At 44.3% G+C, this 11403-nt stretch overlaps 1 protein-coding gene across 1 annotated transcript in view; it reads right to left on the bottom strand.

Moving 5' to 3' along the window:
• Positions 1–11190, bottom strand: part of CLU (clusterin) — a 32558-nt gene extending 21368 nt beyond the window's left edge. The window contains exons 1-2 of the mRNA XM_020983983.2: positions 11078–11190; positions 1138–1266 (exon numbers count right to left, since the gene is read on the bottom strand). Of these exons, the coding sequence (XP_020839642.1) occupies positions 1138–1225 (88 nt within the window). The 5' untranslated portion in view covers positions 1226–1266; positions 11078–11190. The remainder of the gene's footprint in view (positions 1–1137; positions 1267–11077) is intronic.
• Between the last annotated feature and the right edge of the window lie 213 nt (positions 11191–11403).

Below are 11403 nucleotides of genomic sequence, written 5' to 3' on the forward strand. Positions count from 1 at the left end.
CTCCCATTTAGAATATCCCAGTTTTTGTCAAGACTCTATAGGAAGCCTTTCCTGAGCCTTCTCCTCAGCTGCTTGCTAGTGCCTCCTTCCTCCCCAATAAAATTACCCTGAATTTACTTTGTATATATTTGTGTGTGTGTATATATATATATGTGTGTATGTATGTATGTGTATGTGAGCATGTTTATGGCTTTCCCAGGAGTAGCGTCATTAAAAAGACGCATTATTATCAGCAGCTTTGCTGCTGAACCCTAAGGACCATGAGCCCTTTCCTTCTGACTTGCAGCTGAAATCTTCTCTAAGTGTTGTCTTCCCCATCAGAACGTGGGCCCCTTCAAAGCAGGGCATTTTCAAATTTTTCTATTTATGTGGCCAACACTTGGTACTTAATAAATGCTTTTTCATTCATTCATTTATTCATTTGTTTGTTTCCCCCTAAAAGAGAAGGTAAGGTCCCTGAAGGCAGGGACTATTTCATTTTTGCCTTTGTGTGCCCGGCACTTGGCACCATGCCTAGAACATTGTAGAGCTTCATAAACGATTGTTAATTATTTGACGTTTGACTTTGTGTTGGGGTTATTTGTACGTGTGTCTAATCCTTCCTTCCCCTAACTAGATTGTCAATTTCACGAAGAGTAGGAACCTGGTCTTATCTAACCTTTTCATCTTTCTGAGTGCCTGGAACATAATGGGTATTAATGTGCTCAATTGAAAGGGAGAATATCTGAAAAGCACCTAGCCTGGCCTACAGTAGGAGCTTAACACATGTTTGTCCGCTTCTCTCTACCCCATCTTCTTACTAGAATCTTTTGGAATGCCTGGTCTCTTCCACACTTCCACTCAAGCACCATCTTCTGCCTGAGGCTTTTCTGGTCCCTCCCACCCACCCAGCAGCCAGTGCCTTCTTCCCTAAGGTTCCCTTGTAGATATCTGTAGTGTAGATACTTCTATCTGTGCATGGTGTCTCTCCCGTTAGAAGCCAGGGACTGTTTGACTTGGTGTCCCCAGCACCCAGTCCATGGCTGTGCATATAGTAGCACGTAATAATTGCTTGTTGATGGATTGAGTCATACTGAAAACCTGGTCCTTAAAATAGTTTAAAATCTATAGAGAAATATGACAGCATTACCAACTTACCCTGGAGGTCATTGGGAGAAATCAGTGCCTCTCCTCTCTTCCAGCTTAGCAAAAGCCCAAGGAACGAAAGTAGCAACAGGGACTTCATTTTCCTTTGGTTTTTGGTTCCAGAGTCTTAAGGCAAGGAGGCTGCATGAAGAAAAAGGAAAAGATGGGTCATGGTAACCGTGGAGACAGAGCTTGCTGGCATGCACAGCCCAGTAGGCCGCCCTCCGGCATACTGGCAAAACGGCAGCTGCATAGGGCACTAGAAACCAAGTTTATAAGCACAGAATACAAACAGATTCGGTGTCAGAGTCAATCACTTCTTGACACTGGGTTCCAGTTACCCTGGTAATAAAATAAGGCAGAGGTCCTGGCCATCCCCAGTAAAGCCAAAAGGACAGAGAAGCCCGCTGATACAGACAGATGTCCTACAGAGAAGACTGAGCATTATTCTGGAGAGTTGTCTTTCCAGAACTGGGGGCAAGGATGGGAGAGCAAACTAGGCCGAGGAGGCACTGAGCCAGGAATGACAGGCCCCATCTCTCAGAAGCCTTTGTAAGGATTAGACTGTAAACATGCAGGTAATGAAGAAACTTTATTTAAACAGAACAAAACAAAACAAAAAAAAACCCTTCTACTATGCACAAGATATGAACAGATCGGATTGTCTTGAAAATATTTCTCTTATTAGGAACTCTGTTTTTAATAATAATAGCATGTATGTAGTGCTTTTAATGTTTGCAAAGTGCTTTACATATGTTATATCATTTGGTCCTCACAGCAGCAGATGAGGATACTGAGGCACAGAGAGATTAAGTGACTTGCCCAGGGTCACACAGATAGTGTCTGAGGCAAGATTCCAGTTTGGTTCTTCCTTGCCATCCATAGTGGCAACCTAGCTGTCTCACTTCATATGGACAGAATTTAATATACTTCATTTCATCTACTTACAAGTTCTTTTGAGTTTCTGATGCTATCATGGCCTGTTTTAATGCAGTTTCTATGATCACCCTCTTCAAAATAGCGTAATAATGTCTAAAATGGAATGATAGTTGTAATATAACAGAAAGAGCCCCTGCCTAGAAATTTGGAGATCTGAGCTGGAGTTCAAGGTCTGCCATTGTGTGACCTTGAGCAAGTCACTTAGTATCTCTTGGGCTTTCTCTCCTCATCTATAAAATGAAGTATTTGGAATAGATGGTTCCTAAGGTTCCTCTCAGCCCTGACATTCTGTGTCTGCTACCTTGCCCAAGACTGTGAGAGGAGACAAGAAATTCTGCAGGGAAGACAATTTCCCCTCTGGTCTCTTAGGTGCCACAAAGCCCCCACCGGGCAGGGTTTGGGAAGGACCACCAGCCAGGGTTTGGTTTGTTTTTTCCTTTAAACAGAACTCCTCCCTTCATTAGTCTCCTAGCCAGTGTGACCTGCCACAGTGTGACCATAGCCTTGGGGCCAGAAAACCTGGCCCACGCCCAGGGCCTCCCTCTTATGCAAGGGATACTTTCCCAGAAGCTAAGGGAGGTGTTGCACAAGACCTGAAACCCCCTCTGTCAGCTGAAGGCCACCCATTTCCCATAACCCGTTTGGGGGGGGGGAAGTGGGATCCCTTTTTCCTAGAATTATCCATTGTCTCTCCATCGAAAGCGACAGGAGCATTCTAAGGACTGGGGAAACAAGTGGGTAAACTCAGGGTGGGGGCCAGACAAAGTTGGACAAGGGCAAATACCCCCTCAAAGACCTGTTTTTGGTTCAGCGGCCCCCTTCCTAACACTTACACAAACATTAATGAAAGGGCGCCTCAGAGAAATTGCACAACTAATGAGTTGTCTGAGCTGTCTTTCCAGAACTGAGGGCAAGGATGGGACAGCAAACTGGGCCGAAGGGGCACCGAGCCAGAAGTGCCCATCCACATGGCCTGCGGCTAGGAACAGCCTGTGATTTTTTTTCCAGATACCCCCTCCTACACACACACACACTCTATTCAAAATATTGTGTCAACCTGCTCAGCAAAGCATGAGGGCTCCTCCTCCAGGGAATCATGATAGGATCAGGGATTTAGAGCTTGAGGGGGACTTTGGAGATCATATAGTCCAATTCCCTCAGAGAAAACTGGTGGCTCAGTGGGTAGAGCCTTTAGCCTGAAGTTCAGAAGACCTGAGTATAAATGCAGCCTCAAACACTTGTGTGACACTGGGCAATCTCTGTATGCCTTGGTTTCCTCAACTGTAAAATGGGGATAATAATTTGCACCTGTCTTCCAGAGTTGTGAGTATCAAACAAGATATTTGTAAAACACTTAGAACAGTCCCTGGCATGTAGTAAGCACTTAATAAATGCTTATTCCATTCCATTTTGCAGGGGCCTAAAGAGGCAAAGAGACTTGATTGTCACATAGGTAGCAAGAGACAGATAGGATTCAAATTCAGACCCTCTGAATCAAAATCCAACATTCTTCTACTATCACTTTACTCCCTAAAGAAAGTAAAGGCTTAAGACACAGATACTGTTATAGTATAGTGGAAAGAATAATGGATTTGAGTCGGAGCACTTGGGTTTTAATAATAACAACAACAATAATAAACATTCATGTAGTGCTTTATGGGGGCAGCTAGGTGACACAGTGGATAGAGTGCCAGGCCTGGAGTCTGGAAGACCTATCTTTGTGAGTTCAAATCTGGCCTCAGACACTTACTAGCTGTATGACCCAGGGCAAATCATTTAACCCTGTTTGCCTCAGTTTCCTCCTCTGTAAAATGAGCTGGAGAAAGAAATGACAAACCACTCCAGTATCTTTGTCAAGAAAACCCCAAATGGGGTCATGAAATTAGACATGACTGAAACAACTGAACAACAACAATAGTACTTTATAGTTATATAGTACTTTGTAAAGCACTTGAAAAATGCTTTAAAATATTATTTCAGCTAATAAGTGACTGGGGCCATATTTGAATTTCTCACTCCAGGTCCAAGGTTTCATCCACTCTACCCGCTAGCTGCCTCAAGCTCTGGCACTTACCACCTATGTGATCTTGGGCAAATGTATTGACTTCTCTGGGCCTGGGTTTCCTATGATTCTATGAAAGCAATAGTGATTTCAATATCTACTACTGGTCTCAGAGCCCGACTTTCTTCAGGATTCAGCTCAAATCCCACCTTTGGAGGGCCTTTCCCCTTCCCCCATCCCCCCCCCTTACTGCTTTCCCTCTGAGATAACTTTCCATCTACTCTGTATATACCTAGTATGTACATCACTGTTTGCATATTGCTCCCTCTTTAGAACGGAAGTTCCTTGAGGGAGCTTGTTTTTTTAGCTTTCTTTGTACCCCAGGGCTTAGCATACAGTAAACATTTAATAAATATTTCTTGACAGAAGTCCTGCATGCCTAAGAAAAAAGGACATCTACTTTTAAGTTTTGCATTGCGAATCAGAGTGAGTTGAAGCTCAGCTATGTGGGTTGATGAACTGAGGTACGCGTGAATGAGCATTACGCAGATCCTGTTCAAAAACAGCCTGGTCATGTTCAGGCTAACCTCTCTTCCTTCCTTTCCAGAGCTCTGCCTAAATGTAGTTTTATTTGCCTGACCTTGCTCCACATCGATTCAATTTCCCCATCACCTTCTAGTTTGTCAGCTAGCTCCTGCTGGGTGGGACAAGGACGCAGTGCTGCCCAGCTGCTCCCATTGGGTGATCTTCACCCCTCCCCTCCCTGCATTCCCCAGGCACATCGATCCAGGGCTGTATTCCTGAGACCGGACAACTTGAAGTGACCTTGCAGGTATTCTGTTCTCGGTCAGGGCTGATGTCACAGGCTCAGACAGGCCTAGTGTCATAAGGGCTAGGTGTAATGGGCTTAGGGGGTATGGCATGAAGGTGAAAGGAGGAGACAGGGGAAAGAGAATGCCCAAAGGGCTGGTCCAGACAATGCCTTTTTTTAACCTCCACCACAGAAAGAATAATTCCCCCCTTAGAATCAAAGCACAAGCATAGTTCAAAGGAGAGATGTAATTCACCTCCCCTAAAAGTACCCAAACCCTTATTCTGCAACATGTGGGGGTCTTGAGCCAGGGGAGAGTAGGGAGGTTCAGAGAGAACAGCAAAGGCAAATGCAAGAAGGTAGAAGATGGAGAACCATACATAAGGAAGAGCAAAAAGTCCATTTGGCTACACTGTAGTGTGTGTGTATGTGTGTGTGTGTGTGTGTGTGTGTGTGTGTGTGTGTGATCAGAGGGGGAAAGGGACAAGGTTATGAAAGACTTTAAAGGCCAACGTGAGCAGTTTATATTTGATCCTGGAGGCAACGGGGAGAATGGAAAGGTCGGGTGTGGGGCTAGGGGAAGGGAAGAGGAAGAGGTAGACAATTTCAGGCGCCCCAAGTTTCCCTATTGCTCCAAACTAAGCATTTGGATCAAATGAAGGTTTCCTGCCTTTATCAGAAATCCCTTCCTCTCCCCACCTCACCAATCACCATTCAACTCAGTTCAATCCAACAAGCATCCAACCAATAAACATTCCCTTAGCTGCTGTTTTGTGCCAAACACTGTGCCTACAATACTCCCTTGCAGCTGCTCTGTTTTTTAACCACCTTATAGGGCAGACTCCCTCACCCTCATCCGAGGGTCTCACATATCTGTAGAATCTTAGAGTAGGAAGGAAAATCGGAAGTCACCTCACCCAGCCCCTCCTCCCTCAGCCTCTCAGATGTGCAGTTCAGAACAAAGAGGATGCAGGAAGCTGGTCTAATCAATACACTGCTGTTGAAGGATGCCTATTCTTGGCTCAGTAACTGCAAAGGTCTGGGGGACACCAGAGAAAGGGAAGCATAATTGCAGAGACTTTTAGAGGTCCTGAATGATGCTAAAGGGCTCATGAGGGTCCAAATTAAATAGTGACCTCTTGAAACTCTATAGGAGGGGTGGGGAACCTGCAGTCTCGAGGCCACATGAGGCCTTCTGGGTCCTCGGGTGCAGCCTTTTGATTCAGTCCAAGCCTGGAAATCTCCACAAGGCAGCAAATGATCCCCTAAAATCCTCTGGTTTGGATTGACAGTCCTGAGCTAGTCCCAGAGGCTTTTAGGATTTGATATTCCGGGCAGGGGAATACCAGAAGCATGATGGCACCTTGAGCACTGACAGTCAGTCAACAGTCAACAAGCCTCCTATGTGCCAGGCAGCACATTACAGTACTTGGAGTAGTGGGATAGAGGAAACACTGAACTAGAGTTAGAGGACCCGGTTCTGGTCCTGCCCGTCTACTCCTAGCCATGCTGACTTTAGGCAAATCCTTCTACCTCGCTGCAGTCTCAGTTTCCTCTTTCTGTAAAACAGGAATGATATTATCTGACCTCTGCCTTTGGAGGTGTGGTGAAGATGAAATAAAGCAACAGAAAGAAAGAACTTTGAAAACCACAAAGGAGGTTGCAAATGTAAGCTATAATTCTTAACATTTCTGAGACCAAGTAAGAAATAATCCGTATGCTGGAAAAGGAGAGGGAGAGAGTTGAGGGAAGCTATCCAGGTCTCAGGCTGCTAGGTGGCCCTAGGTGGCAGAGTGGGCCAGGAGTCAGGAAGACCTCAGCCTTAGACACTTACCAGTTATGTGACCCTGAGCAAGTCCTGTAATTGCTGTCTGCCTCAGTTTCCTCATCTATAAAATGGGGATAATAGGCTGTCATGAAGATAAAATGGGATATTTGTACATAGTAGGTGCCTGGTACATAGTAGGTACTTAATAAATGCTTATTAAATCTAAATCCTAATATGACAGGGATTCGGTAATAATCTCTGTGCTGAAAAGTAGGGGGGAGGGAACCTAGTCAGGGGTTGCTGGATACCTTAATGGGGATAAGAAGCCATCCACTGACTATACTTTCCACTTTTTCCAATTCTTTTGCTGGTCTGGTTCTTCCAGCTTAATTCCTTTATGAATCTGTCAGTATTTTTCAGTGTCCTCTTGTCCACCCACACCTCCTTATCCTCCCACCAGAATTTTAAGCCTTGAGCTGATGGATAACACAGGGATGGGTAAATACCTGCTGCAACTGGGTGGAACCCTCAAATGCTCAGTCATTAAGCCTTTCTAACTTTATTCAGCAAACATTCTGCCTACAAAACTCTTCTGTGGTTTAAAAAAAAAAAAAAGATAAAATAGCCATTATCCCCACCCTCAACAAGGCCATCAGGCGGTAAGTCACCTCAGACAGCTCAGGTAGCTGTGCACCTCTGGCCAAGTCACTCAGCATCTGTCTGCCTCAGTTACCTCAACTGTAAAATGGGGATCATAATAGCACCTACCTCCTAGGGTTGTTGTAAGGATAAAACAAGAGATTATTTGTAAAGTGCGCAGCACAGTGCTTGGCACATAGCAGATAATGCACTTCTTCCTTTCTTTCTCCCTTCCTTCCTTTGTTCCTCCCTCTCTTTTTTTCTCTGTCCCTCCCTTCCTCCTTTCTTCTCTTCCTTTGTTCCTCCCTTCCTTCTTTCCTGCCTCCCTCCCTTCCTTCCTCCCTTTCTTCCTTCCTCCCTTTTTCTCTTCCTTCCTTTGTCCCTCCCTTTCTTCTTTGCTCCTTTCCCTCTCTTCCTCCCTCCCTCCCTCCCTTCCTTTCTTTCTTTCTTCATTCTTTTCTTCCATCCATCCTTCCTTTCTCCCTCCCTTGCTTAAAAATCTATGTACCTAATTTGAGTTTTAGGGATTTGGAAAAAAAAAATCTTCAGAATGAAGGCCCTCGTTTTTTCTGTCCTCTCTACTGTCAGACTCTAATCACCATTATCCTTAGAGATACAGCCAAACATGTTACAGAACAGCGTCACAGAAAACAACAAAACTGAAAGACAATTGGCTTGTGTTCTGGTCCCAGCCCGTCACTCACAAGCTGACTTTGGTAAGATGTTTTGCTTCCCTAACCCTCCATTTCCTTCTCTGTCAAATAAGGATGTTTGATGATCTCTAAGGTCCTTTCCTGCTCCAATATTCTATCCGTTCACGTAACTGGAGAAGGGAAGGCTGAGGTAGCTCTGACTCATCAGGAAGAAGACAGCTGAATGTGGGGGAAAAGGGAAAGGAACTCCTACTACGCACCAGGCACTGTGCTTACCACATTACAATATTATCTCATTCAACCCTCATAACAGCCACAGCAATCTGCAAGGCAGGTACCATTATTATCCCTATTTTATAGTAGGGAAGACTGAGGCACACAGAAGTTACATGACTTTCCCAGGGTTATACAGCTAGTATCTGCGGCTGGTTTTGAACTTTCTTTCTGACTCCAGGCCAGCACTCTATCCATTGAGCCACCTAGCTGCCTAAGGGAAGGAGAGAGGTTTATGGATAAAGAAGCAGACAGAGTTAGGAAGACATGTTCTCTTGTGTGACCCAGGACAAGATTCTCTGGTCCTCAGTTTCCTCATTTGTAAAATGGGAAAAATAATAGCTACTCCTTCCCAAGGTTGCTGTGAGGGTCAAAGAAGATTTTATACACACACATACACATATACACACACTATATATATATTTATCAATGACAATTATATACATATACATATATTATATATATTAATATACTAATTTGCAAACTTTAAAGCAAATGTTAGTTAATTTTATCTTTAAATCTTACAATAAGTTACATTATCACAAAATTCAAAGGACTTCACAGAAAATGAGAGGCAGAACAAGCAGACTTTGTTAGCCATGCCTGTGGGCTCTGAGTAGCCTCCACCAGTGGTAGCCAAGAAGGAATGTAATCACTTCGAATGCCAGAGGCTTATCTGGAAGCTTTGTCCCTATACAGTATTATCCCCCTGCCTCTAGGTTCACCCTCTTTTCTCAGTCAATCGATGGGTAATCTTAAGACTCAGGATTTCAAAGCCTACCTTTGAATGCTTACTATCTGTGTAAGGTCACTTCTCATAACAGGGCCTCAGTTTCCTCATCCATAAAATGAGGGAGGTAGACTAGATGTCCACTGAGGTCCCTTTCAGTTCTATTGCTACAGTACGAGGTGCTGATGCTACAAAGTTCTAACTCTTGTGGGTGATTTGGAGATACTGACATGCCAAAAAAATCTAGTTATGAGTTATAGCCAGAATGTGCCTCAGAGATCATCTAGTAACTCCTTTCCCCCTCTTTTTGAAAGTGGGGAACTAGCACCCAGAAAAGTAAAATGATTTGCCCAAGGTCAAACAGCTAATTAGTGGTATAGGTCAGCACTCCAACCCAAGGTTCTAGACACCAAAACTTTCCTTGACATCACAAACCTGCTTTACTACCTGTTCCAAGCAGATTTAGCGACTTGTATGAAAAGCAAGAGGGAAAAAAAGACCCTGAGGGAAATATTCTTTGTGCCCAGACTCAGGAGCAAGGGAGAATGCTTGGCCTCAGTCAATTAACTAAAAAGGGCTTGCCTTTCTTCTCTGGCAGTAATATTCCTTGTTCCAGGTGATCAGGGCGCTTATAAGGGCTATGAAGCCCGGACCCTGGGTTTTACATTTACATTGTATTTTCTGTTTGCCCCCTCTGCAGGTTACAGTGACCTCTTGGCAGAAAGGCAGAAAATCCTCCCAGTTGCTGCCAGCACCCATTGCTATCAAGCCATACGGGAGCTCCCACTGCTCTCCAGAGAGAGGAGATTTCTCTGTAATTTACTGAAACTGGTTGGGAGGTGGGGAATAGGAGCAAAGGGGGAAGAGAGGATGAGAATCTTGACTATTTTTATAAGCAGTAAAGGGTTAACAACATCATAGGATTATCCATTTGGAACTGGGAGGAGCCTCATGGGTTAATGAGTTGAAGCTTCTCCTTTTGTATATGAGAAAACTGAGGCTCAGGAAGGTTAAATAATTCACCTAAAATAACACAGGTGGGACATACCATAGCCAGGATTCAAACCTGGGTCCTCTGACCGCCAACTTCAGGATTCTCCCCACTGAAGAGAAAGGATAGCTATAAGAATAGCTGGACCCAGAGAGTTATCCTTTACGTATAAATTATCCTTTCATCTCTTCACAAAGCTTACTTCTCATTCATTATTCATCACATGGGGAAAGAGGGAAGGAAAGAAGAGAGGGTAAAAGTCAAATATAATTGTCATCTATTCAGTATTCACTTGGATACCCCTTACCTGGGCAGTGGAGGAGCCCAAGACTATGCCAAGGTATAGTAACAATAGGAAAGAATATAAGGAAAAAAAATAAGAATGAGAAAAAATAGTAATAACAGCAATAATAATAGTGTCTAATCTCTATACAGCACTTTAAGGTGCATAAAACATCTTAAACATATTATCTTATTTGATCCTTCCAACTTCTCTATGAGATAGGTGCTGTCATTATCCCCTTTTATAGGTGAGGAATCTAAGGCTGAGAAGGATTTTGAGCCTAAAAAGATAACATAAATAATAATAATAACAGCTGGAATTTCTATCACACTTTAAAAGTTTACAAAACCCTCGACTCCCATTATTAGCTCATCTAAGCTTCCCAAACCACCCTGTCAGGTAGGTATTACCTCACAGGTTTCATCTCTGATTTAAAAACTTCGCAGCCTTAGCAGAATCATTGAATTTCAAAGCAAAAAAGAAAAGCCTTAAAATTATCTTGTCTAATCATATTGCCTCGTTTTTTACAGATGGGGAAACTGAGGCCCAGGGAAGGGAAATGACCTGCCCAGGGTCTCCTGCAAATGATTAGAGGCAGTTAGTATTAGAAGCCAAGTTTCCCAACTCCTAGTTCAGGGCTCTCTTCAGTCTCTCACAATGCAATCTACCTGAGCCCACAGACGCCCCTTGAGCGCAGTCACAAACATCCCTTCCCTTCTGTAAGAACCTGTATCTCCTCAGCTCTGGTAACGCTAAAAACAGATGACTCCTGAGACAGGTGCATACCCTCCAGCAAATCCTCCCTATCTATTTCTGTGCAAAATCTTCTTTGCAGTTGAGAGAGATTTTACCAAGCATCTCACCCTGTCAGGAGGATGCCGGAAGGCCCAGCTCTGCTCCTCTCCTCTCCTCTCCACTCCTCTCCACTCTTTTCTTGCCTGCGCCCTTGGTGATGTCTGATGGCTGGTGCTGGAGGCAGTATTTATAACCCTCTGCGCACGCACCCCTGCCTCTCTCACTCCCGTCTGCCAACCTTAATGAGTCATACACAAAGAATGCCCTGGAAACGTTCAGGGAGCGTTCTGGAAGCTGGCAGCTGGAATCAAGGCAGGCTGCGGCGGGAGAAGAGTGGCAGCAGGGGGCACCTGCGCTCTGTGGATGGAGGAGGAGGAGGAGGAAAAGGACTGCA

Source organism: Phascolarctos cinereus, unplaced genomic scaffold (assembly GCF_003287225.1).
Source record: "Phascolarctos cinereus isolate Bilbo 61053 unplaced genomic scaffold, phaCin_HiC Scaffold_2;HRSCAF=192, whole genome shotgun sequence".
In the NCBI taxonomy this organism is placed as follows: domain Eukaryota; kingdom Metazoa; phylum Chordata; class Mammalia; order Diprotodontia; family Phascolarctidae; genus Phascolarctos; species Phascolarctos cinereus.